At 54.2% G+C, this 27686-nt stretch overlaps 2 protein-coding genes across 3 annotated transcripts in view; both read left to right on the forward strand.

The window, feature by feature from the left end:
• The window catches only part of LOC142243882 (exosome complex component RRP41-like), a 9501-nt gene extending 5134 nt beyond the window's left edge, over nucleotides 1-4367 (forward strand). Inside the window, exon 3 of the mRNA XM_075316079.1 lies at nucleotides 3913-4367. Coding sequence (XP_075172194.1) covers nucleotides 3913-4284 — 372 coding nt within the window. The 3' untranslated portion in view covers nucleotides 4285-4367. The remainder of the gene's footprint in view (nucleotides 1-3912) is intronic.
• A 7695-nt stretch (nucleotides 4368-12062) lies between these two features.
• Nucleotides 12063-26980, forward strand: GPAA1 (glycosylphosphatidylinositol anchor attachment 1). 2 transcript variants are annotated; one of them, XM_075352806.1, is made up of 13 exons: nucleotides 12063-12118; nucleotides 15544-15628; nucleotides 17591-17770; nucleotides 18061-18172; nucleotides 18244-18391; nucleotides 19398-19499; nucleotides 20483-20679; nucleotides 21696-21892; nucleotides 22059-22212; nucleotides 22749-22820; nucleotides 22903-23099; nucleotides 25951-26121; nucleotides 26412-26980. In XM_075352806.1, exons 2-13 carry the CDS (start codon nucleotides 15555-15557, stop codon nucleotides 26653-26655), a joined length of 1848 nt encoding a protein of 615 aa, XP_075208921.1. In that variant the 5' UTR covers nucleotides 12063-12118; nucleotides 15544-15554; the 3' UTR covers nucleotides 26656-26980. The 2 variants fall into 2 exon arrangements, with proteins under 2 accessions (XP_075208921.1, XP_075208922.1); XM_075352807.1 differs by having other exon boundaries at nucleotides 12106-12144.
• The last annotated feature ends 706 nt before the right edge of the window (nucleotides 26981-27686 follow it).

A 27686-nucleotide genomic window follows, 5' to 3' on the forward strand; every position in this document is an offset into this window, starting at 1 on the left:
GCGGCGGCTCTGCACGGTGGTTGGGGCGGCGGCTCTGCACGGTGGTTGGGGCGGCGGCTCTGCACGGTGGTTGGGGCGGCGGCTCTGCACGGTGGTTGGGGCGGCGGCTCTGCACGGTGGTTGGGGCGGCGGCTCTGCACGGTGGTTGGGGCGGCGGCTCTGCACGGTGGCTGGGTGGCGGCGGCTGCGCACGGTGGTTGGGGCGGCAGTGAGTTCATTGTAGATTGTAGGCATTTCTGAACAGTTGGGTTTTCAGGTTCCATTTGAAGCTTGTTAGTGTAGTAGATAGTCTGATGTGTTGAGGCAGCGAGTTCCAGAAGACTGGGGATGCTCGAGAGAAGTTTTGGAGTCGGTTGCATGAGGAGTGAATGAGAGAGGAGGAGAGAAGGAGATCTTGGGAGGACCGGAGGTGACGTTTTGGAGTGTAGCGAGAGATTAGTTCAGAGATATATGGAGGAGACAATTTGTGGATGGCTTTGTAAGTCAGTGTTAGTAGTTTGAATTGGATTCGATGGAAGAGTGGGAGCCAATGGAGGGACATGCAGAGGGGAGAAGCGGGGTGGTAGTGAGGCGAGAGGTGGATCATTCGGGCAGCAGAGTTAAGGATGGACTAGAGAGGGGCGAGCGTGTTAGCAGGGAGACCACAGAGGAGGATGTTGCAGTAGTCGAGGCGGGAGATTATGGGGGCTTGCACTGGCATTTATGTAGATTGGGAATTGAGGAAAGGACGGATTCTGGAAATATTTCTGAGTTGAAGACGACAGGAGGTGGTGAGGGATTGAATGTGTGGTATGAAGGACAGGGCAGAGTCAAAGGTCACTCCGAGGCACCGAACTTTGTGTGCTGGGGGAGCGTGATGTTCTTTATTGTAATAGATAGATCAGGTAGAGAGTGTAGGTGAGATGGAGGAAAGATGATCAGTTCAGTTTTGGCCACATTGAGCTTTAGGAAGCGAGAGGAGAAGGAAGATATAGCAGATAGGCACTCCGGGATTCTGGACAGCAGAGATGTGACATCTGGACCAGAGAGGTAGATCTGAGTGTCATCGGCATATAGGTGGTACTGGAAGCCATGGGACTTTATGAGTTGTCCCAGGCCAAATGTATAGATAGAAAAAAGTAATTATTATTATTATTATTATTATTATTATTATTATTATTATTATAGCGCCATTTATTCTATGGCGCTTTACAAGTGAGAGAGGGCATACGTACAACAATCATTAACAGTACAAGACAGACTGGTATAGGAGGAGAGAGGACCCTGCCCGCGAGGGCTCACAGTCTACAGGGAATGGATGATGGTACAATAGGTGAGGACAGAGCTGGTTGCGCAGTGGTCTACTGGACTGAGGGCTATTGTAGGTTGTAGGCTTGTTGGAAGAGGTGGGTCTTGAGGTTCCTCTTGAAGCTTTCCACGGTCGTGGAGAGTCTGATGTGCTGAGGTAGAGCGTTCCAATGGTCCCAGGACAGAGCCTTGAGGGATGCCAACAGAGAGATGGCGGGATGAAGAGGTTGTGTGGGAGTGGGAGACACTAAAAGTGCGGTAGGAGAGGTATGAAGAGATCCAAGAGAGGGCGAGGTCTCTGACACCAAGGGAAGAGAGGATCTGTAGTAGGAGGGAGTGGTCAATGGTATCGAAGGCTGAGGATAGGTCTAGAAGTAGGAGTACAGAGAAGTGCTTGTTAGCTTTGGCAGTAAGTAAGTCATTTGTGATTTTAGTCAGGGCAGTTTCGGTAGAGTGATGTGGACGGAAGCCGGACTGTAGGTTGTCAAAGAGAGAGTTAGAGGAGAGGTGGGAGGAAAGTTCAGCATGGACATGCTGTTCCAGGAGTTGTGAGGCGAATGCGAGTAGTGATATGGGGCGATAGCTGGCAGCAGAGGTTGGGTCGAGGGAAGGTTTCTTTAGGATGGGTGTGACTGTTGCGTGTTAAAAAGGCAGAAGGGAAGGTAGCAGAGGTTAAAGATAGGTTGAAGAGGTGGGTTAAGGCTGGAATTAGGATAGTGGTGAGGTTGGGGAGGAGGTGGGATGGGGTCAGGTGCGCAGGTGGTGAGGTGCGCTTTTGAGAGAAGATGCATAAGTTCTCCTTCGGTGATGGTGGGGAGGAAGTTTATGGGGGAGGAGCAGTGGTCTGTTATATGAAGGGGTTGTGGTGGCTGAGCAGAAAAGACTCGTCTGGTTTGGTCGATCTTTTCTTTGAAATGTGTAGCAAATTCTTCTGCAGAGATGAGGGAGGTTGGAGGGGGCAGCGGTGGGTGAAGGAGGGAGGTGAAAGTATTAAATAGCTGTTTGGGGTTGTGTGTTTGAGATGATATGAGGTTTCTGAAGTAATCCTGTTTAGCCGAGGTAAGGGCCAAGCGAAATGTGAGAATTGCATTTTTGAATGTGAAGTCTTCCTGGGAGTGCGTTTTCTTCCAGCGCCGCTCTGCAGCCCTAGACACTTGCCGAAGCTTTTTAGTGAGGCTGTTGTGCCAGGGCTGTCTATTGATTTGTCTCACTCTGCCATGCACAAGAGGAGCAACTGAATCAATAGCTGATGTGAGAGTGGCGTTGTAGAGAGTGGTGGCACTGTCTGTGTCGTGGAGGGACGATATGGAGGACAGCGGAAAGATAGAGTCGGCGAGGGTGTACTAGGTTTCTGCGGGGATGTGCTAGGCGCTGGACGGGGGGCAGGTGAGGAGGACAGGGCTGAAAAGGTCAGAAGATGGTGGTCAGATAGGGGGAGGGGGGAAGTTGTGAGGTCAGAAAGGGGACAGAGGCGGGTGAAGATAAGGTCTAATGTGTGTCCATCTTTATGGGGGGGCAGAGGCGGACCACTGAGTTAGACCAAACGACGAAGCGAGGGACAGGAGTTTGGAAGCAGCTGATTGGCGGGTGTCAGTGGGGATGTTGAAGTCACCCATGATGATAGTGGGAATGTCAGCAGAGAGAAAGTGTAGAAGCCAGGCAGAGAACTGGTCGAGGAAGGCAGTGGTAGCGCCCGGGGGTCTGTATATGACGGCCACTTGGAGGTTGGAGGGAGAATAGATGCGGACAGAGTGCACTTCAAAGGAAGGCAGGACAAGGGAGGGTAGAGGTGGGATTGGGGTGAAGCTGCAGTTGTTACAGAGAAGAAGGCCCACTCCTCCACCTTGTCTATTGCCAGGGCGAAGAGTGTGGGAGAAGTGAAGGCCGCCGTAGCACAGCGCAGCAGGGGAGGCAGTGTTGGCGGGTGTCAGCTGCCGTAGCACAGTGCAGCAGGGGAGGCAGTGTTGGCGGGTGTCAGCTGCCGTAGCATAGTGCAGCCGGGGAGGCAGTGTTGGCGGGTGTCAGCTGCCGTAGCACAGCGCAGCCGGGGAGGCAGTGTTGGCGGGTGTCAGCCATGTTTCGGTGAGGCCCAGAAAGGATAGATTGCTGGAGGTAAAGAGGTCGTAAATTATGTGCAGTTTATTACAGACAGAACGGGCGTTACAGAGCGCTCCAGAGAGAGGGGGCCGCGGAGGGGGTGAGAGGGGGATGGGTTTTATATTGGAGAGATTGCGGTAGTTACTAGTATGTGCGGAGTGATAAATGGGTGATAAAGAGGGGTGTACCATCTGTGGGGGGCCAGGATTGGGGGCTATGTCACCAGCAGTGAGAAGGAGTAGAGAAAGGGAGAGCAGGTGGGAGAAGGAGAGTGGACGGCATCTTCTGCGTGATATTAAGAGAGATCTGAGATTTAGGAGCAGGTCAGCAGAGGAGGACAGGTGGGGAGGTACGAGGGAAGGGGAGATATGCTGATATCTGCTCATTTCCTGTGCAGTTAAATACAGTCTGGTCTCTACGAGCGGCGGGTGTCACCTATTGCTCTCTGTTGTCAGCTGTCTATGACTGGGCACCGTGTTGGATCATTACAGGTAATAATATTATATATTCTATTTTCCCCCTCTTTAGATCCTTCAGGCAGACGGCGGCAATTACTGCACGTGTGTGAACGCGGCCACCCTGGCGGTGATCGACGCCGGCATCCCCATGCGGGACTACGTGTGCGCCAGCTCGGCCGGCTTCATCGAGGACACGCCGCTGTCGGATCTCAGCTACGTGGAGGAGTCGGCCGGGGGACCCCACCTGTCTTTAGCTTTGTTACCCAAGTCTGAGCAGATCGCGTTAATGGAGATGAACTCGCGGCTGCATGAGGATCACCTGGAGCGAGTGATGGACGCGGCCAGCAAGGCGTGTAAGGACGTGTACGCGGTGCTGGAGACGGTGGTGCGCGACCATCTGCAGGAGGTGTCCGCGCTGCTCGGAGATCGGGGGACAGCGTAGAGAAGTGTGGACTGAGGGCCGGAGGCGGCACAGCGCTATATTTTTATGTTTTGGTTTAATAAATGAGAAAAGTTTATATTTTTTATTTATATATTTCTTTACATTCAGAAAAAAAAGCCGGGTTATTTGTAATATAGATTTCTCTATTTGCAGTCATCACGCCCGCCTTTCCTTCTAGTGTCGGGGTTCATCGCTCGCTACGGCCGCCTTTCCTTCTAGTGTCGGGGTTCATCGCTCGCTACAGCTGCCTTTCCTTCTAGTGTCGGGGTTCATCGCTCGCTACGGCCGCCTTTCCTTCTAGTGTCGGGGTTCATCGCTCGCTACGACCGCCTTTCCTTCTCGTGTCGGGGTTCATCGCTCGCTATGGCCGCCTTTCCTTCTAGTGTCGGGGTTCATCGCTCGCTACAGCTGCCTTTCCTTCTAGTGTCGGGGTTCATCGCTCGCTACGGCCGCCTTTCCTTCTAGTGTCGGGGTTCATCGCTCGCTACGACCGCCTTTCCTTCTCTTGTCGGGGTTAATCGCTCGCTACAGCCGCCTTTCCTTCTAGTGTCGGGGTTCATCGCTCGCTATGGCCGCCTTTCCTTCTAGTGTCGGGGTTCATCGCTCGCTACAGCCGCCTTTCCTTCTAGTGTCGGGGTTCATCGCTCGCTACGGCCGCCTTTCCTTCTCTTGTCGGGGTTCATCGCTCGCTATGGCCGCCTTTCCTTCTCTTGTCGGGGTTCATCGCTCGCTACGGTCGCCTTTCCTTCTAGTGTCGGGGTTCATCGCTCGCTACGGCCGCCTTTCCTTCTAGTGTCGGGGTTCATCGCTCGCTAGGGCCGCCTTTCCTTCTCTTGTCGGGGTTCATCGCTCGCTACGGTCGCCTTTCCTTCTAGTGTCGGGGTTCATCGCTCGCTATGGCCGCCTTTCCTTCTCTTGTCGGGGTTCATCGCTCGCTACGGCCGCCTTTCCTTCTCTTGTCGGGGTTCATCGCTCGCTACAGCCGCCTTTCCTTCTCTTGTCGGGGTTCATCGCTCGCTACGGCCGCCTTTCCTTCTCTTGTCGAGGTTCATCGCTCGCTATGGCCGCCTTTCCTTCTAGTGTCGGGGTTTATCGCTCGCTACGGCCGCCTTTCCTTCTCTTGTCGGGGTTCATCGCTCGCTACGGTCGCCTTTCCTTCTAGTGTCGGGGTTCATCGCTCGCTACAGCCGCCTTTCCTTCTCTTGTCGGGGTTCATCGCTCGCTACGGTCGCCTTTCCTTCTAGTGTCGGGGTTCATCGCTCGCTACGGTCACCTTTCCTTCTAGTGTCGGGGTTCATCGCTCGCTACAGCCGCCTTTCCTTCTAGTGTCGGGGTTCATCGCTCGCTACAGCCGCCTTTCCTTCTCTTGTCGGGGTTCATCGCTCGCTATGGCCGCCTTTCCTTCTCTTGTCGGGGTTCATCGCTCGCTACAGCCGCCTTTCCTTCTAGTGTCGGGGTTCATCGCTCGCTACAGCCGCCTTTCCTTCTCTTGTCGGGGTTCATCGCTCGCTACGGCCGCCTTTCCTTCTAGTGTCGGGGTTCATCGCTCGCTACGGTCACCTTTCCTTCTAGTGTCGGGGTTCATCGCTCGCTACAGCCGCCTTTCCTTCTAGTGTCGGGGTTCATCGCTCGCTACAGCCGCCTTTCCTTCTCTTGTCGGGGTTCATCGCTCGCTATGGCCGCCTTTCCTTCTCTTGTCGGGGTTCATCGCTCGCTACAGCCGCCTTTCCTTCTAGTGTCGGGGTTCATCGCTCGCTACAGCCGCCTTTCCTTCTCTTGTCGGGGTTCATCGCTCGCTACGGCCGCCTTTCCTTCTAGTGTCGGGGTTCATCGCTCGCTACGGTCACCTTTCCTTCTAGTGTCGGGGTTCATCGCTCGCTACAGCCGCCTTTCCTTCTAGTGTCGGGGTTCATCGCTCGCTACAGCCGCCTTTCCTTCTCTTGTCGGGGTTCATCGCTCGCTACAGCCGCCTTTCCTTCTAGTGTCGGGGTTCATCGCTCGCTACAGCCGCCTTTCCTTCTCTTGTCGGGGTTCATCGCTCGCTACGGCCGCCTTTCCTTCTAGTGTCGGGGTTCATCGCTCGCTACGGTCACCTTTCCTTCTAGTGTCGGGGTTCATCGCTCGCTACAGCCGCCTTTCCTTCTAGTGTCGGGGTTCATCGCTCGCTACAGCCGCCTTTCCTTCTCTTGTCGGGGTTCATCGCTCGCTATGGCCGCCTTTCCTTCTCTTGTCGGGGTTCATCGCTCGCTACAGCCGCCTTTCCTTCTAGTGTCGGGGTTCATCGCTCGCTACAGCCGCCTTTCCTTCTCTTGTCGGGGTTCATCGCTCGCTACGGCCGCCTTTCCTTCTAGTGTCGGGGTTCATTGCTCGCTACGGCCGCCTTTCCTTCTAGTGTCGGGGTTCATCGCTCGCTACGGCCCCCTTTCTTTCTGTTGGTGGTCATTGCCCACTACGGCCGCCTTTCCCTCTCCTATTTGCGGTCATCGCTTGCTATGGCCACATTTTGTTCTGTCGGGTGTCGTCACTCACTTTTGCAGCTTTTCCTTCTCCCGGGAGGGGGGGGGGGTCATTGCGCACTACATTGTGTTTCTACCAAACGGTTCTACTATAGGCTGGTTTCAGACGTCCGTGTTTCAGGTACATGTGACATCCATTTTTAACACTGATGCCACACGTACCCATGTTATTATTTGCTGTTACTCACACGGACCATGTGACCCCCCTCATGACCCCGCACACACACACAGACATGTCTGTTTTTTCTCCGCTAGCACGGGTGTCACACAAATCACACACTGATGTGATCCGTGTGACATGTACCGGGGAAAATACGGGATTTTTGTAATTAAACATTTTTTATATTTACCTCTCGCCAGCGATGCTGTCGCTGCCTCTGCTGCCTCCCGCTCCTGACCTCCGCTCATTATACTCACTGAATATTCACTGCACTGTGGAGCTCTGTGGGCACATAGCCTCAGTTTCATCAGACCATGTGACATTCTCCCAATACTCTTCTGGATAATCCAAATGCTCTCTAGCAAGGTTCAGACGGGCCACAGGGGAACACGTCTGGCACTGCAGGATCTGAGTCCCTGGCGGTGTAATGTGTCACTGATGGTAGCCTTTGCTACGGTGGTCCCAGCTCTATGCAGATCATTCACTAGGTCCCCCCCGTGTGGTTCTGGGATTTTTTGTCCCCGTTCTTGTGATCATTTTGCTAAGATCTTGAGTGGAGCCTCAGATCAAGGGAGATTATCAGTGGTCTTCTATATCTTCCATTTTCTTATTATTGCTCCCACAGTTGATTTCATCACACCAAGCTGCTTGCCTATTGCAGATTGTCTTCACAGCCTGGTGCAGGGCTACAATTTTGTTTCTGGTGTCCTTCGACAGCTCTTTGGTGTTCCCCATGGTGGAGTTTGGAGTGTGACTGTTTGAGGTTGTGAACAGGTGTCTTTTATACTGATAACAAGTTCACACAGGAGCCATTACTACAGGTAATGAGTGGAGGACAGAGGAGCCTCTTATATAAGAAGTTACGGGTCTGTGAGAGCCAGAAATCTTTCATGTTTTTAGGTGACTAAATACTTATTTTCCACCATAATTTGCAAAAAAAAATCTTCCAGATCAGACGCGGTGATTTTCTGGATTTGTTTTCTCATTTTGTCTCTTGTAGTTGTGGTCACTTGATGATGTCAATTACAGGCAAATCCCATCTTTATAAGGGGGAGAACATGCACAATTGGGGGCTGAGTAATGACTTTTTTCCTGCACTGTATTGACAGCATACAGAGTAGATCACATGAAGCCATTATTGCCTTCTGCTCTTCTTTGGTCAGATCTCATCTAGAATACTGGGCGCAGCTCTGGGCACCACATTATACAAAACATCATCAAACCGTATCAAGTTCAGTGAAGAGCGACCAGAACGGTGACCGGTCTCCAGAGCGTGTCCTGTGAGAAGCGGTCACAGGATCCGGGGATGTTGCAAAAAAAAAAGGAGACAATATGTCTACAAGTATCTGCGGGGAGGTCACACTATGGAGGGGTCAGCCATAGGCTGGAGTCACACTTGCATGGTAATCCTCAGACCCTCCGGTGGCTATAGATATATATGAAGCTGACCTGCTCCTGTCTGGAGAGCCAGCGGTCCGTGCGGTGTGATCCGGGCAGTGCGGTGCGATCCTCACACGAGTCACACACAAGTAGGACTTCAGCCTGATTCTCATTTACGCCTGGAAACACTAGAAGCCACGGGATGAGAAGATACAGATGACGTAGTAGGAAAGCCTATTGACGGTGATCAGTGAGCGGCACACACGGCCACAAGAGGCGGAGAGGTCTCCTATGGAAATCTGGACACCGCTGTGTGGATGATATAGTGAATCCGTCTGTGAGCCGGGGATAGGACCAGATTACCCAGGGGGTTCCCTCCAGCTCTAACATGCTATGATCTGATCACTCCCACCGTCCGCCCGCACTCTTACCGTCCGCCCGCACTCTTGCCGTCCGCCCGCACTCTTGCCGCCCGCCCGCACTCTTGCCGCCCGCCCGCACTCTTGCCGCCCGCCCGCACTCTTGCCGCCCGCCCGCACTCTTGCCGCCCGCCCGCACTCTTGCCGCCCGCCCGCACTCTTGCCGCCCGCCCGCACTCTTGCCGCCCGCCCGCACTCTTGCCGCCCGCCCGAATTCTCTTGCCGTCTGCCCGAATTCTCTTGCCGTCCGCCCGAATTCTCTTGCCGTCCGCCCGAATTCTCTTGCCGTCCGCCCGAATTCTCTTGCCGTCCGCCCGAATTCTCTTGCCGTCCGCCCGCACTCTTGCCGTCCGCCCGCACTCTTGCCGTCCGCCCGCACTCTTGCCGTCCGCCCGCACTCTTGCCGTCCGCCCGCACTCTTGCCGTCCGCCCGCACTCTTGCCGTCCGCCCGAATTCTCTTACCGTCCGCCCGCACTCTTGCCGTCCGCCCGCACTCTTGCCGTCCGCCCGCACTCTTACCGTCCGCCCGCACTCTTACCGTCCGCCCGCACTCTTACCGTCCGCCCGCACTCTTACCGTCCGCCCGAATTCTCTTACCGTCCGCCCGCACTCTTGCCGTCCGCCCGCACTCTTGCCGTCCGCCCGCACTCTTGCCGTCCGCCCGCACTCTTGCCGTCCGCCCGCACTCTTGCCGTCCGCCCGCACTCTTGCCGTCCGCCCGCACTCTTGCCGTCCGCCCGCACTCTTAAGCTGGGTTCACACATAGTGACAGCAACAACGATGTCGCTGTTACGTCACCATTTTCTGTGACGTAGCAGTGACCTTGTAAGTCGCTGTTATGATCGCTGCTTAGCTGTCAAACACAGCAGCCGAAGCAGCGATCATAACGGCACGCGTCGCTGTGCTGTAACATGTGCAGAGAGCAGGAGCCGGCCCTGGCAGTGAGAGCGGCGGACGCTGGTAACGAAGGTAAATATCGGGTAACCAAGGAAAGGTCTTCCCTTGGTTACCCGATGTTTACCTTGGCTACAGTTTACCGCAGCTGCCAGATGCCGGCTCCTGCTCGCTTCATTTCGTCGCTCTCTCGCTGTCACACACAGCGATCTGTGTGTCACAGCGATCTGTGTGTCACAGCGGGAGAGTGACGACCAAAAAATGAAGCTGGACATTCAGCAACGACCGGCGACCTCACAGCAGGGGCCAGGTCATTGCTGGATGTCACACACAGCGACAGGACGTCGCTGCAACGTCACAGAAAATGGTGATGTAGCAGCGACGTCGTCGCTGTGTGTGACACCACCCCTAGGCTGGTGGGCACTGTTGAGGAAAGCCATTGGATGAAATACTTGATTAACCTCTTCACAGGGGATTGTGTCAATTTGCCTGACATGAGCCAGGTTTTCAAATATAACTAAGATGGCCACCGATGACATCCTAGACCCTTCCATCAGCATGGGTCCACCAGATGACGTCCCTCCCATCAGCATCACCATGGACCCGTCCAATGACGTCATGGAACTGCCTACGATGACGACCACCAATCAGCTCATGGAGTAACACATTATTCACTGACCAATGGACACATCCACGCTTGCCCCCTGTAGGGCTGACCATGCCCCTTTACCTAGTTTTTATAAAGGCATGTTCTTGAATAAATCTCTCCGTTCTGGGCCGACTTTGGTCGAGGAAAGATGTGTATATATATATATATATACACTGTGTGTCTGATCTCATTTTTCAAGCATGCACTCGATCCTCATTAATAAGAATCAGGCAGTAGGCAACTTGTGGAACTTTGTAAGAGTTCACCCTAACAACGTCCCACCAGCAGGATCCTCCGGGCAGAGGATTTCAAGTCTTCTGGCCCACACAGCATCCGGGGCAAAGCAGCACATAGAGCCAGGAGCCGTGACCAACGGATGGCACCAGCAACGTACTCGCGCTGCCTGCTACACGGGACGGGAACAGAACCATTCCCAGGACTCGGGTCCCAGTGAAACGTCAGGCCATAGGAACTCACACAACACAGCGCAGGGAGGAAGACTCACAGAGAAACACCGCCTCTGACCTCCGAACTATCCAGCATTGGCTGGAGCCCAGTAGTGATGGGCAGTTCGGCTCTTTTTGGTGATCCGGTTCCCATGACTCCGCTCACCAAAAAGAGCCGGCTCTTTTGGCTCGTTCCTGGCTCCCTATTAAATATGCGTTCACCACAGCTTGTGTTAATGCCGCCGAAACCACGCACCCGCGGCTAAACCCCGCCCACCCACATCGGGCCAATTAATTTGCCGAGTGGGCAGTTTTGTTCAGGTGGGCGGGGTTTCGCCAACCAAACACCCAAATGTTACGCCCAGTGAGAGCCGTTAAGATAATTTAGTGGCTCTCCCTGGGGATCCGGCTCCTGTCAGTCGCAGCAGGGAGCCGGATCTTTGTGTCGGCTTGTGTGTGACCGACACGTCACTAGAGGTCATGACAGCGAGGTCCGGCGGTCCTAAGGTAACCCCTGAGTCGTCCAATCCTTCCTGCGCCACAGCTGCACAGCAGCAGGGGACTATCACCCCCAACATCCTCCCTGGGGCCTGGCTCTGCCTGTGGAGAGCTGCAACACCCGAGCTGCGTCACCATCTGCTCCAGAAGAGAGCGACTCTCCGCAGCGGCGGCTGATACTGGCCGCTCACCACACGTGGCGTAATCACGAATATAACATCATCCTCTACACCATTATTTGATGACACTGCCAGTCACGGAACTGGGCCTCTCCGCCGCGACGTCTTGTCCCAAACCCCCGAAACCGTGGCCCGGTAACGAGTCACCCCACGGCCCAGGCGTGTCACAATGAATAGAAGCGAGCGGCTGCAGAGAAGATAAATCTTTATTTTCTCCCTGTAGCTGCTGTGGGCTTTTTACTTGCAGATTAACCCTTTGTCTGCAGGTACGCAGTGTTTTTTAGGGTGACAGGATCTAATAATGCCCAATTGTGCGTTGTCTATATAACAGCGCCACGGGCAGGAGACTCCATGACATTACATGACCTGTCATTCACCTGCTGAACATGGCAGATTTTGTGCACCACACGTGAACAGGGCGCTGCTTGCACTTTCTCCTGCTCTTCATTATGGTGCTTTCTTGGCATTTGATTCTTTTTTTTTTCTTTATAAAAATCTGCAAAGATCAAACCCGCACCGTGTGAATGAGAGTGTGGACATACAGTGTAGCGCTGCAATGCCTCTTCCCGCCGCTAGGAGCCGCTGTGCCTTCTCCGTCTCCATGGTCACCGCGTGTGGCCGCTCTGTCCTGCGCCTCCTGGTCTCTATGATGCGGAAGTGTCTGCAGTGACAGGCAGCGACGGCGGCAGAAGGTGAGAGGAGGGGGCCACAGTCTGCGGTGAGCGACCCCCGGACACTGTGCATATATATACGACCCCCGGACACTGTGTGCACCTATATACGACCCCCGGACACTGTGCATATATATACGTCCCCCGTACACTGTGTGCACATATATACGACCCCCGGACACTGTGTGCACATATATACGACCCCCGGACACTGTGTGCACATATATACGACCCCCGGACACTGTGCACATATATACGACCCCCGGACACTGTGTGCACATATATACGACCCCCGGACACTGTGTATATATATACGACCCCCGGACACTGTGTGCACATATATACGACCCCCGGACACTGTGTGCACATATATACGACCCCCGGACACTGTGTGCACATATATACGAGCCCCGGACACTGTGTGCACATATATACGAGCCCCGGACACTGTGTGCATTTATATACGACCCCCGGACACTGTGTGCATATATATACGACCCCCGGACACTGTGTGCACATATATACGACCCCCGGACACTGTGTGCACATATATACGAGCCCCGGACACTGTGTGCACATATATACGACCCCCGGACACTGTGTGCACATATATACGACCCCCGGACACTGTATGCACCTATATACGACCCCCGGACACTGTGTGCACATATATACGACCCCCGGACACTGTGTGCACATATATACGAGCCCCGGACACTGTGTGCACATATATACGAGCCCCGGACACTGTGTGCATTTATATACGACCCCCGGACACTGTGTGCATATATATACGACCCCCGGACACTGTGTGCACATATATACGACCCCCGGACACTGTGTGCACATATATACGAGCCCCGGACACTGTGTGCACATATATACGAGCCCCGGACACTGTGTGCACATATATACGACTCCCGGACACTTTGTGCACATATATACGACCCCCGGACACTGTGTGCACATATATACGACCCCCGGACACTGTGTGCACATATATACGACCCCCGGACACTGTGTGCACCAATATACGACCCCCGGACACTGTGTGCACCTATATACGACCCCCGGACACTGTGCGCACATATATACGACCCCCGGACACTGTGTGCACATATATACGACCCCCGGACACTGTGTGCACATATATACGACCCCCGGACACTGTGTGCACATATATACGACCCCCGGACACTGTGTGCACATATATACGACCCCCGGACACTGTGCGCACCTATATACGACCCCCGGACACTGTGTGCACATATATACGACCCCCGGACATTGCGTGCACATATATACGACCCCCGGACATTGCGTGCACATATATACGACCCCCGGACACTGCGTGCACATATATACGACCCCCGGACACTGCGTGCACATATATACGACCCCCGGACACTGTGTGCACATATATACGACCCCCGGACACTGTGTGCACATATATACGACCCCCGGACACTGTGTGCACATATATACGACCCCCGGACACTGTGTGCACATATATACGACCCCCGGACACTGTGTGCACATATATACGACCCCCGGACACTGTGTGCACATATATACGACCCCCGGACACTGTGTGCACATATATACGACCCCCGGACACTGTGTGCACATATATACGACCCCCGGACACTGTGTGCACATATATACGACCCCCGGACACTGTGTGCACATATATACGACCCCCGGACACTGTGTGCACATATATACGACCCCCGGACACTGTGTGCACATATATACGACCCCCGGACACTATGTGCACATATATACGACCCCCGGACACTGTGTGCACATATATACGACCCCCGGACACTGTGCATATATATATATACGACCCCGGCCTGTGATAGCGCTGCGTACCGGGGCGGTATACCGGGTGTAATGGCTGTCATGCAGTATACTGTGTAATAAGAGCGCAGCGTTACCAGAGCGCACAGGGCAGGTGTCAGCTGTGCTGTGTAATGTGCCCACCTGTGTACAGTCTGCTGTGTATGACGTGCCGGCCTCCGATATCTCCACTGCTTTTGTGCGGTCCGGGGATATGGGGCCCGGCGATAACAGACGGGAATGTCTCTCTGGTGGCCGTTGCCCGGTCACGAGCTCTGGGCCCCTTTTGTTAATGGAGGGTATTTACAGGGGAGATAAGTTTTTCTTATGTGACGTCACCTGCGGGTTGCGGTTAAAGGGAACCTGTCAGCAGAAATTTCGCCCAAAACCTGAAAGTTTCCCCTCTGCAGCTCCTGGGCTGCACTCTAGCAATGTTCCTGTTGTTCTTGTGCCCCCTGTGAGACCAAAATAAAGACTTTATAAAGTCTTACCTTTTTGTATGCAAATCTTTTTTTATAGTCACGGGGGCGGGCTTTCTGGCGTCCGTTATTCTCCCTCCTGGTCCTTTACGCCGTCCCCCATCACTCCTTTCCATACGTGATGACCCCCCCCAGTGCTCCAGAGGTCCCCGCGCATGCCCAGTGCTAGTCTCACGGGACTGAGCACAGTGTGACCGCTGCTGATGTGTTGTGCAGGCGCGAGATTATGGGCGGCGCTGAGATTGTCATCAGCAAGTACCCGCCCATAATCTCGTGCCCGCCCTTTCCCCTCTGCCTCCACCATTCTGCGCAACAGGGGTTGCTGTTCAGGTCCCCGGAGGACCAGTGCCAATGTAGTGACGCAGGTTGTTCTGTCCCCGCCACTCTCTGTTGGTTAGGTCCCCGTAGCATGGAGCGTTTGGGGCCCGACTGTCCCTTTGGGGTACAGTCTCTGTACGGCGGGCAGTGCGGACCTTGCGGGGAGGTAAGTGTCCGAACCCCAATCCTAGTTTACTGCTGATACCCCCGGATTATTTGGTTCGGTGAAGTCCGTAAAGGTGTCCTCACTGGGCAGATAATTATCAAGCCGTGTACAACTGGCACCTGATCTAGGGCCCTGTGCCCCGTGCGTTCTCCGGTCCCAGCGGTATCTCTGGTAGCCGACCTCTCTCCTGTGCCGCCGGGGTCACCGTTACACGGACCCAGCTCAGGCTCATCCGCACACCTCTCCTGTGTGCTACTCTCTTTCTGACTGACCCCTCCCACCAGGCTGGCTATACCCATAGACTTGTTCCCATGGCGACCATCCCCTTACATGGTTAACCCTCTATGCCCATGTGGAGAGGAGCACTAGGATTTTGGTTGTGCTTTGGTGGTATCGGCACTGGTACTCCAGGTCCCAGGGGGTAGGTCCTGGATCCTCTAGAGGATGCAGTTCCTTGTAGTGCCCTGAGGGTCTTGGGGGCGCTACACTTTATATCTGACACCCGGCTGTATAATGCAGCCCGCATCCCCTGCTGTATTATACCCTATAATCTTTCTCGCTACAATATCTGGTGATTTCGGAGCGGTTACTTCTCTGATCCTCTGGTCTCAGTTTCCCCCGGTTTTGTTTTTTCGTTGCAGGGAGCGGTATTATGGGCCTCCTCTCCGACCCCAACCGGCGGCAGGCGCTGGCACGGCTGATCACACGGCTGAACGCCCCACTCTGGTGAGTACGGAAGATTGGGGGCCACAGCTCATTACATTGGGGGGCCACATCTCATTACATTGTGGGGGGCACATCTCATTACATTGGGGGGCGCAGCTCATTACATTGGGGGGCGCAGCTCATTACATTGGGGGGCGCAGCTCATTACATTGGGGGGCGCAGCTCATTACATTGGGGGGGGGCGCAGCTCATTACATTGTGGAGGGGGCCGCAGCGCATTACATTGTGGGGGGGGCCGCAGCTCATTACATTGTGTGGGGCACATCTCATTACACTGTGGGGGGGCCGCATCTCATTACATTGTGGGGGGGCCACATCTCATTACATTGTGGGGGGCACATCTCATTACATTGTGGGGGAGCCGCATCTCATTACATTGTGGGGGAGCCGCATCTCATTACATTGTGGGGGAGCCGCATCTCATTACATTGTGGGGGGGCCGCATCTCATTACATTGTGGGGGGGCCGCATCTCATTACATTGTGGGGGGGCCGCATCTCATTACATTGTGGGGGGGCCGCATCTCATTACATTGTGGGGGGGCCACATCTCATTACATTGGGGGGGGCACATCTCATTACATTGTGGGGGGGGCCGCATCTCATTACATTGTGGGGGAGCCGCATCTCATTACATTGTGGGGGAGCCGCATCTCATTACATTGTGGGGGGGCCGCATCTCATTACATTGTGGGGGAGCCGCATCTCATTACATTGTGGGGGGGCCGCATCTCATTACATTGTGGGGGAGCCGCATCTCATTACATTGTGGGGGGGCCGCATCTCATTACATTGTGGGGGAGCCGCATCTCATTACATTGTGGGGGGGCCGCAGCTCATTACATTGTGGGGGAGCCGCAACTCATTACATTGTGGGGGGGCCGCAGCTCATTACATTGTGGGGGGGCCGCAGCTCATTACAGCGGAGGTACAGCTCATCACACCAGTAGTGGAGGGGACATGGCTCATTACACTGGGGGCCACAGCTCGTCACATCGGGGGCAGAGGAAGGAGCACTGAAATGTTTGGCTGCAGCGGTCGCCGGTGCTGGGTGAGAGCAGTCGTTCTGTGCTGACAGAGGCTGTAGTGTGATGTGTAGGTGCCTGTTGGGGGTGTCTGGTGTAAATCCTCCTGTCTGCGGTGGTCTCTGTGTGGCGCACTGTGACTGCAGACCTGTGCATCCTCTCATCGCTCTCGCTGGGAGGATTCTCCGGGGTCAGAGCCGGGATTGTCGGTCTTGTACGCGATATTCAGACTCCTGGCCAGACTCTGATGACTGTTTCTGGCCCGGCGCGTTGTTAGTGTATGGATTGAGACCGCGTGTATGTAGTTGAGTTGCGTATCACATACTCACGCCCCGTGACCACCGTTCCCAGCTCTGACCCCGGAGAATCCTCGCAGAGTACAGTGTGCCCGATGTGAGGGGTCGCAGGTCTGCAGTCACATAGGGCGACACATAGAGGGACTGCAGACTTGTCGTTTTAGACTGGACAATCCCTTTGAATTCAAGAAAGTATTAGCACCCTGCACATTTATCAGCTTGCTGCCAGTGAATGGAAACCTTTTTTCTATCCACAATATGTCCTGACTTAGTCCTTGCACAGCTGAGGGTTTGGTGCATTGTGTGTGCTGAGCTGACATCGTTGTCCTTATACAGTGTAACAACCCCTCCGCTGTGCTGGCAGGCTCTGTGTACACAGCTCTTCTGCTCCGTCCTCACAGCGTTCCTGTCCTTTTTCATGTCATCTTTTTTCCCTCTGTATATGGCGGGCTGTGGGGGGGCGCCCTGGTGCGGGGTCCTCCTTATTCGAGGGGTCACACTTATTCCTGTGGGGGCCGCCCTGGTCCGGGGTCCTCCTTATTCGAGGGGGTCACACTTATTCCTGTGGGCCTGTAGGGGGCGCCCTGGCCCAGGGTCCTCCGTATTCGAGGGGTCACACTTATTCCTGTGGTTTCTCCGCAGCATCATCAGCTACCTGGTGGGGGTCAGCTGGTTCCTGGGTTTGGCTTTCCAGCCCTTCACTCTGCGCTCCTACATATCGGAGAACTCCATGGGCTCCACCATGGTGGACGAGAAGTTCGTGTACGGGGAGAAGGCACTGACCTACGCCCGGGAATTCGCCGCACACAAGAAGTCGGCCGGGTGAGTAGTGACCGGATTCATTGAGCTGTGCGCACAGCAGCCGGGGGTTAGAGAGAGTCAGCCGGGGGTCAGAGAGAGTCATCCCGGGGGTCAGAGACAGCTGCGATCCCTGCGTATGTAATAAACGCTGAAGCCTCGCACTGCGCCCAGTGTCACCGCCATCTCCACACCTGTCTCACATCTTGTGTCCAGTCCCCTAAATAGGCTGCTCCATGTGAGCTGCACTGATGCATTGTAATGAACCCTCCGCTCAGGCACGGCGGTCCTGGCTAACGGTCCTGTGGTTTCAGGGGTTCTCCGGTGGCCTGGCTGGAGAGGACGATGCGCGGGATCGGGCTGGAGGTTTACTCCCAGAGCTTTGTACGGAACCTGCCGTTTCCTGACGAGACCACGGAGCGCTACGTACGTATCTGCGGGGGGCTACGGCCGGGGAAAGACCCTGTAATGACCCGATTCTACACTTCTGTCATCAGATGGTAAAGGGCACCAATGTGTACGGCATCCTGCGGGCCCCCCGCACCGCCAGCACCGAGTCCCTGGTGCTCAGCGTCCCCTGCAGCGAGGGCCACAACAACAACCAGGCGGTGGGGCTGCTGCTGGCCCTGGCCGCCTACTTCAGAGGTGAGACCGCGTCGTAATGGGGGCAATGTGCAGCCGGGGGTCCTCCAAAAGACCCCTGATCAATCACAGGAGGAGGAATCCTGATCCATGACATCGCAGGGGTCCCCGACATCCAGAACGTTCCAGTGCAGCACAAATATGTACACTTTAACCCTTTCACACCATAGGCAATCCTTTTTTTTTTTTCTCTAGGGGTGGGTGTCCTCTCCCCTTTCCAACAGCCATCCCTACTATACTACTATATACTCTCGTCCACATAACTGCACTGAGCTGATATTTTTATTGGTGACACTTTGGGATACATGCGACGGTCTGTTCTGGGGGGAGGAGGCGCAGCTGCTGAAAACGGCAATTTTGGCTTTTTTTTGTTTTATTTTTTTTGTATTTTCCCGATATTTTTAATTCTATTTGTTAATGTTGTTTTGTAAAGGTTTTTATACCCCGCAGGCGCTGCACTGTGTTTCCAATCAGTGAGGGTCCAGGTCCTGAGACCCCCAGCGATCACTTTGCAGTGTGCGGCCTGTGCCCCGGGCGGTGGACGGGCATCGGCGGACGTCTTCCACTCTTCTGCACATTCACCCCCTGGGTTGTGCACAGACCCATCAATTTACTGTCAAGCTCATGCCGGATCCATGAGGGTCTCCGGACCCCAACCCCCTCCAATCAGACACAGTAACTCTTTACACCCCGTCCCCTCCTTGACAGCTCGGCATGTCCTGGAGTGTGAAGGGGTTAATATTACCGCCATTCTGACTATTTTGGATAGGGCAGTAAAAAATATGACGGATTGGATAGAATTTGGAGTGTTTGCGGGGAGGTAACGAGCTCCACCTCGGCTGAGTCAGTGACAGATTATCAGACATTCCGGATTATCGGACGGACGACCATTCTCAGAGTTTCCTCCTTTATGTCACGCTTGTTCTGTGCATTGGATTTTGGGGATTTTTCGACCTCAGATACATTTCTGCGCTTTATGTGGGTGACGCTGTGTCCCGTATCATCGCAGGGCAGATCTACTGGGCGAAGGACATCATCTTCCTGGTGAACGAGCACGACCTGATCGGCATGGAGGCCTGGCTGGAGGGATACCACGACGTTAATGTGACCGGTACGAGAGCCGCGCACCCTCCATAGTCCCCTGCAGTCTCCTCTCTGTGCTGATTATTTTACCACATTCTAACAAACCCTCAGCAGTATGAGCGCCCCTGCCTCTGTTGTGCTGGTTCCCTGCCCCTCTGTTGTGCTGGTTCCCTGCCCCTCTGTTGTGCTCGTTCCCTGCCTCTGTTGTGCTGGTTCCCTGCCTCTGATGTGCTGGTTCCCTGCCCCTCTGTTGTGCTGGTTCCCTGCCTCTGTTGTGCTGGTTCCCTGCCCCTCTGTTGTGCTGGTTCCCTGCCCCTCTGTTGTGCTGGTTCCCTGCCTCTGTTGTGCTGGTTCCGTGCCCCTCTGTTGTGCTGGTTCCCTGCCCCTCTGTTGTGCTGGTTCCCTGCCCCTCTGTTGTGCTGGTTCCCTGCCCCTCTGTTGTGCTGGTTCCCTGCCCCTCTGTTGTGCTGGTTCCCTGCCCCTCTGTTGTGCTGGTTCCCTGCCCCTCTGTTGTGCTGGTTCCCTGCCCCTCTGTTGTGCTGGTTCCCTGCCCCTCTGTTGTGCTGGTTCCCTGCCCCTCTGTTGTGCTGGTTCCCTGCCCCTCTGATGTGCTGGTTCCCTGCCCCTCTGATGTGCTGGTTCCCTGCCCCTCTGATGTGCTGGTTCCCTGCCCCTCTGTTGTGCTGGTTCCCTGCCTCTGTTGTGCTGGTTCCGTGCCCCTCTGTTGTGCTGGTTCCGTGCCCCTCTGTTGTGCTGGTTCCCTGCCCCTCTGTTGTGCTGGTTCCCTGCCCCTCTGTTGTGCTGGTTCCCTGCCCCTCTGTTGTGCTGGTTCCCTGCCCCTCTGTTGTGCTGGTTCCCTGCCCCTCTGTTGTGCTGGTTCCCTGCCCCTCTGTTGTGCTGGTTCCCTGCCCCTCTGTTGTGCTGGTTCCCTGCATAGTTCTTGTGTCTGCTGCCATCTTGTGGCTGTCCTGGATATTGCACCGCTCATTGTGTGTTCATTGCACCCTACAGACATAGAGTCGTCGGTGATGATGGGACGAGCGGGAGCCATCCAGGCCGCCATGTCCCTAGAGATCAGCAGCGACGTCATCACCAGCTTTGATGTGGTTGTAGAAGGACTGAACGGGCAACTGCCCAACCTGGATATGGTCAACCTCTTCCTCGCCTTCTGCCAGAAGAACCAACTGCTGTGCACCATACAGGGCAAGGTGAGGCTTACACATACACTACATACTGTACACAGCGGACGCCTCCCGGTGTGTGGTGCAGAATGCGGCTCCCCCCACTCCGCTGTGCAGAGTGCGGCGCCCCGCCCCCCACTCCGCTGTGCAGAGTGCGGCGCCCCGCCCCCCACTCCGCTGTGCAGAGTGCGGCGCCCCGCCCCCCACTCCGCTGTGCAGAGTGCGGCGCCCCGCCCCCCACTCCGCTGTGCAGAGTGCGGCGCCCCGCCCCCCACTCCGCTGTGCAGAGTGCGGCGCCCCGCCCCCCACTCCGCTGTGCAGAGTGCGGCGCCCCGCCCCCCACTCCGCTGTGCAGAGTGCGGCGCCCCGCCCCCCACTCCGCTGTGCAGAGTGCGGCGCCCCGCCCCCCACTCCGCTGTGCAGAGTGCGGCGCCCCGCCCCCCACTCCGCTGTGCAGAGTGCGGCGCCCCGCCCCCCACTCCGCTGTGCAGAGTGCGGCGCCCCGCCCCCCACTCCGCTGTGCAGAGTGCGGCGCCCCGCCCCCCACTCCGCTGTGCAGAGTGCGGCGCCCCGCCCCCCACTCCGGTGCTTGTACACAATGTGTCGCATTCCGGTGTGCCTGTAAAATGTAGTGCCCCCTGGTGTGTAGCGCCCCCCGGTGTGCCTGTACAGTGTAGCGCCCTCTGGTGTGTGTATTGAGAGCGGCGCCCCCCAGTGTGCATGTATGTACAGTGTAGCGCCCCCTGTTGTGGATGTATGTACAGTGCGGCGCCCCCCCGGTGTGCATGTATGTACAGTGTAGCGCCCCCCGGTGTGCATGTATGTACAGTGTAGCGCCCCCCGGTGTGCATGTATGTACAGTGCGGCGCCCCCCGGTGTGCATGTATGTACAGTGCGGCGCCCCCCGGTGTGCATGTATGTACAGTGCGGCGCCCCCCGGTGTGCATGTATGTACAGTGTAGCGCCCCCCGGTGTGCATGTATGTACAGTGTAGCGCCTCTTACTTTTCTCCCACGTGACCCCGCTTCGCTCCCCTTCTCCAGCTGCAGCGCAATGACTACGACACCTTCCCCGGATACCTGCACAACCTGAACACTATGCTGCTCATGGTGCTGAAGCAGGGGTCCGGCCGACCTCAGGGAGACCACGGCCTCTTCCTGCGCTACCACATCGAAGCCATCACCCTGCGCGGCATCAACAGCTTCCGCCAGTACAAATACGAGATGGTCACCATTGGAGAGTAAGTGGAGAATGTAGCGCGGGGGGGTCCTGATATATAGGGGGGGGGGGGTCGCAGGCGGTGACACTGTGCTTCTGGTGCTGCAGCGGTGATAGTGCACTGCCATATAGTGCCCACAAGGGGGAGCCGCACACTTTTGGACCTCTCTTTCTTTTTTTATTTCCAGGACTATTGAGGGGATGTTCCGCAAACTCAATAACCTGTCGGAGCGGCTGCACCAGTCCTACTTCTTCTACCTGCTCCCCTCCCTCTCCAGATTTGTGTCTATCGGGATTTACATGCCGGCCATCGGCTTCATCATCCTCATCCTCATCCTCCGAATATCCTGAACTGCAGCGTGGGGCGTATAGTAGCGGTTGGGTTATTACCGGCCCCCATGTAGTGCTGTGATCCTGAGCTTGGACATTACTGGGGAGGGGGCTGCACTCGCCCCATATTTCATGCTATAAGTCGCCCTTCGTCCCCCTGTTCTCGTCCCTCAGCAATAGACTGTAATGACAATGAGCCACCACCAGAGGGAGCAGCAGTGACGGTAATGGGACCTATTCTCATTTATGTGTAGACGGCTCCCCCTGGTGGTAAAAAAATGGAAAGACAATAAAAAAAAAATGCAAAGAAAAAAAGGGATTATCATCTAGTAATAAACTGCGTCTCAGTCTATCACAGTGCATTATGGGAGATGTGGCCCCCCTTACTCCTACTTTTTAGACTTGGGTTGATAACTGCAGATAGGGGGGCAGCAGTAATTTTACAAACCTCACAGGGAGCCATCACATGTGGTTGCAGCTTTGGTTGTGACTGGAGTATAAGATGTAATCTCTGCAGTGATCTAGTTGATCCTTGACTTTGTCCTCACGCTCTGGATCTCTGGATTAAGCTGAGCCGAACGGAAGTGACGAGCGAGGACGGAGCTGGAGACAGTGACGCGGTTCGTATATATATATCCATTATATTCAGAGGCGCGGCTGATCCCCGCTCCTGCCTGATCTTCTGTGTCTCTGGTGTTGCAGGAGGGCAGACCCAGCGTCCTGCAGCTGGCGACCCCCATCGTGATCTGCCACGCCACGGGGCTCAGCCTGTACTACATCCCGGTGCTGAGCCAGGAGATGGCCACCGACCACTTCCCAGTGTCGGAGGCGGAGGCGGTGGTGCTGATCGCCATCGCCATATACGTGGCAGGACTGGCGCTGCCCCATAACACGCACAGGTATGTGGTGGGATCCGCACGGGTACGAGGGGGCGTCCATGAGTGCGATGAACAGTCCTGCACATTCCATTATTGCCTCTGTTTATCAGCACTGGCGTTTATTTGGCGTTTTGCACCATTTGAAACCGGATTTACTCCGCGTGTCACTTCCGAACAGTTTTCAAGATCTCTGTTTGCTGTTTGGGCTGGAAATACGTCCCGGCCTGTCCTGCTCCCAGAGCCGCACCCAAATATACAGGGCTCAGCGCTTCCATTCACTAAAAGCAAGCAGGGGTCTTGGTGAGAGAATCGGGCACAAAGTTTATTAGAACGATGTCAAAATATTTATTGTGTTGAGGAAGCTTTGTAAAGGGGGCGTGTGGATGTTTGGGGTGCGGGGGCTGCAGTGTGGTCATGTTCTAGGGGGGTTTTTTTGTTTTGTTTTTTAAACCCTTTGGTTGTATGTGACGCACACGTCCAGCTCCCGATGTGCTGCGTTTCTGGAGAAGTCTGAACTTAAAATTAAAGAATTGGTCATCCCGCACGGTGATCTCTCCCCTCCCCACACCCAAAAATAAAAATTAAAAACAAAATAAAAAAAAATATATATATATACACACATACAGTGGGTATGGAAAAGATTCAGACCCCTTTAAATGTTTCACTCTTTGTTTCATTGCAGCCATTTTGTCAAAATTTAAAGGGGTGTGGCTACTGTCTGTACCCAGTGTGTGTACCGAATTTTTCGGATTATAAGATGCACTTTTCCTGCCAAAAATTTGGGAGGAAAATGAGGGGTGAGTCTTATAATCCTAACATAGCTGACCGGTGGGGCTTTCTGTTCGGCTCGGTGTACGGGCGCCCGGGTGCCTGTGGCTGGAGCCAGCTGCGCCTCTGTCTCGGTGGCCAGCTGCCGCTCTGTGCGGGCGGGCGGCTGTGCGGACTGCGGTGGCCGTGCAGCAGGTGTCCCAGTCCGCGGTCCCAATTTCAAATGATGGTGCCGGGTGTCAGCGCGTGCGCAGATGGATCTCTTGGATGAGAGCTCCACCTGCGCACGCGCTGCTCCGGGCGCCATCACTTGAACCGGGACCGCGGACAGACTGGGACACCCACCGCACTGGCCTGCTCCACCACTGGCCTGTCACCGCCGCTGTCACCACTGACCCGCCACAGCCGCTGCCAGCACAACCTCTGCCTCCTGTGACCCCGCTTCACCATCACTGCTGCTCCCCTCCGGTAAAACAACACCGGAGTATAAGACGGACCCCGTTTTTTTTTTTTTTTTCTTTACCTTTTTTTTATCTCTAAATTTCAGGTGCGCCTTATAAAACGAAAAAAAAAAAAAAGGTGTGTGTATATACCGTATTTTGCGCTTTATAAGACGCACCGGATTTTAAGACGCACCCCAAACTTAGACATAAAAAAGGTAAAAAAAAAAAGAAAAATATGGTCCGTCTTATAATCCGGTGTTCTCTTACCGGAGGGGGGCAGCAGTGGTGGTGAAGCGGGGTCACAGGAGGCAGAGGTTGTGCTGGGAGGCACGGCAGGTCAGTGGCAGCGGGGTCCGTGGTGGCAGGTGGCGTCCGGGGTGGCAGGAGCCGGGGGACCCCGTGGTGGCAGGAGCCGCGGGGCCCATGGTGGTGGCGGCAGCAGCAGCAGCGTCGGCGACGGCGGGTGAGTCATGCAGCAGGCCGGTGCAGTGAGTGTCCCAGTGTCCGCGGTCCCGATTCAAATAATGGCGCCTGCACAGATGGAGCTCTCATTCAAGAGCTCCATCTGCGCACGCGCCCGCTGCCATAATTTGAAACTGGGGCACAGACGCTCGCCACGCACACACAGAGTGGCAGCCAGCAGGCTGCCCGCCCACCCTGCGTGCAAGCGGCCGGGTACCTGTGCTTGCGTGCGGGCGGCAGCCATCTGCCGCCCGCACAGGTACCCGACCGCCGCCCGCACCCAGCCGCCGCCCGCACACAGCACCCGGCCGCCGCCCGCACGAAGCCACAGGCACCCGGCCGCCCGATCACCGCACAAACAGGACCCCCAGGTACCGCTATATTCGCTTTATAAGACGCACCCCACATTTTCCTCTCAAATTTTTGGGAGGAAAAGTGCGTCTTATAAAGTGAAAAATACGGTACATTTAAATGTCAGAACAAATCATTCATAAGACTCCAAATAATAGGAAGAATAGAAATCAAAAAAATCTTGACAAAAAAAAATAAAACTTATTTGACACCAAATAATTTTTTAAAGGTGTGTGGTTTTTTGTGGTTTTTTTTTTTTTTAACCCCTTCTTGACATAACTTTGCCATATTTCATGCCCCTGAGAAACCCACATGTTTCCCAGCCAATGGCCAAATTATTCAGCCGTCATCTGCTTCTACCAGCCACGGGTGGATCAGAGCTCCACTCGTCACTGTTAACCTGTTAAATGCTGCGGTCAGTCTCGGACAGCGATATCGAACGCACGCTGACAGATGGGAGCGTCCTTCTGTGCATTAGTTTGCCATCAGAGCTGGGGGTCTGCTGAAAACCCCTGTGATTGTCATGAGGAGCGTTTAGCCGGCGTTCAAAGGAGACTGTGATTTTTGCTATACATAGCAGTGTTCATGCATCGCTGGGTACAGCACAAGTGATCAGAAAATCGCAGCTTCCATTCCTTTAAATACTATTAAATACAGTAAAAGTCCAATCTATCAAAATAAATTGATCTGATCGATAAACAATGTAACGAGAAAAAAAATAAATAAAAATGTACGGACCATGAAAGACGGTGAGAAAAATAATGAGAATTAGAAACGGTGCGACGAGATGAATGACTCGGCCCCGGAGTGCCGGTCTCCTTCATTCCAATCCGCCTCTGTCCCCGCAGGGTCCTGACCGGAGCCGGATCGGACCAGGGTTGGATGATGCTGAAGCTCATCTCCCTCCTGTATCTGGCCGTCCAGCTGGGCTGCATCGCCGTCATTAACTTCTCCCTGGGCTTCATCCTGGCCGTCACCATCGTGCCGGTGGCCGCCATCGTCCAGCCCGTCGGACCCAAGTAAGTGATTGCTGCAAATAATCTCCAAATAACTTGTCTTCTCCTGATCTAATCACACCCAGAGCTGGACTCAGACATCTGCTCACCTCCTGGTACGCCGGCATTTGCACAACCTCATTTTTTTTCCTTGTACTCAGTTTTTTGCTAAACCTATATTTTGTAATTGGTTGTACTGGTTGAAAAAAAAAAAATACAAATGGCAGAATTATGAATACAGCTCTGGAGTGGAATACGCTTCAGACTGCAGCCTTTGTTTTCCTTTGTTGCATTGATGTCTCTTGTGTTTCCAGGCTCCTTTTCGCGGGGCTGCTGGTCCTGGTCACGCCGGCCACCACCCTCCTGGGCAGCATCTTCCTGTACCGCGAGCTGATCGAGTACCCGGTGACGTTTCTGGAGTGCTGGCAGATCTTCCTGCAGGCCATCGCCGGGGGCATGCTGGACCACTACCTCTACGGATCGCTGCTCTTCCCCTTTATTTCCTTTTTCGTGTACCCCTGCTGGCTGCAACTGTGGAACGTGGTTTTCTGGAAGTAAGAAACACAGGGGACGCGGCTCAAAAACCGGACGTCCAGGGCATTCTGGGTAAGATAGCGCCATCCGCAGGCAGCTCCGGGGTCTGGTGTTGACTGTGGCTTGGGACGAGGCAGGAGGAATCCGGAGAAAATGGAAAATATTTATTGAGACTTTTTGAGAATTCCTGGATCTCCGCTCTGATGCATGAGACGGAGTAATAATGGAAAAAAGCGACGGACCGGCAACATGTCCTGCACCAACCGCAGCATTCACTACAAGAGGAAACAACAACTAATACATGTGTGTAACGATAAAGAGGAATAAAAGGAACAAGATTATTTATAAAGAGTTGTCGTTACTATAATACTGCCCCTATGTACAATAATATAACTACTATAATACTGCTCCCTATGTACAAGAATATAACTACTATAATACTGCTCCCTATGTACAAGAATATAACTACTATAATACTGCCTCTATGTACAAGAATATAACTACTATAATACTGCTCCCTATGTACAAGAATATAACTACTATAATACTGCTCCCTATGTACAAGAATATAACTACTATAATACTGCCTCTATGTACAAGAATATAACTACTATAATACTGCTCCCTATGTACAAGAATATAACTACTATAATACTGCTCCCTATGTACAAGAATATAACTACTATAATACTGCTCCTATGTACAGGAATATAACTACTATAATACTGCTCCCTATGTACAAGAATATAACTACTATAATACTGCCCCTATGTACAAGAATATAACTACTAAAATACTGCTCCCTATGTACAAGAATATAACTACTATAATACTGCTCCCTATGTACAAGAATATAACTACTAAAATATTGCCTCTATGTACAAGAATATAACTACTATAATACTGCTCCCTATGTACAAGAATATAACTACTATAATACTGCCCATATGTACAGGAATATAACTACTATAATACTGCCCCTATGTACAAGAATATAACTACTATAATACTGCCCCCTATATACAAGAATATAACTACTATAATACTGCTCCTAT

This window comes from Anomaloglossus baeobatrachus, chromosome 6, assembly GCF_048569485.1.
Source record: "Anomaloglossus baeobatrachus isolate aAnoBae1 chromosome 6, aAnoBae1.hap1, whole genome shotgun sequence".
Classification (NCBI taxonomy): Eukaryota; Metazoa; Chordata; class Amphibia; order Anura; family Aromobatidae; genus Anomaloglossus; species Anomaloglossus baeobatrachus.

Bases quoted from the DNA above. Each gene is read 5' to 3' on its own strand.
- GPAA1 (XM_075352806.1), top strand. From the start codon at position 15,555: ATGGGCCTCCTCTCCGACCCCAACCGGCGGCAGGCGCTGGCACGGCTG. The intron at 21,893-22,058 runs GTAAGTGGAGAA...TTTTATTTCCAG, and splicing joins GAGATGGTCACCATTGGAGA to GACTATTGAGGGGATGTTCC. The intron at 26,122-26,411 runs GTAAGTGATTGC...TTGTGTTTCCAG, and splicing joins GTCCAGCCCGTCGGACCCAA to GCTCCTTTTCGCGGGGCTGC.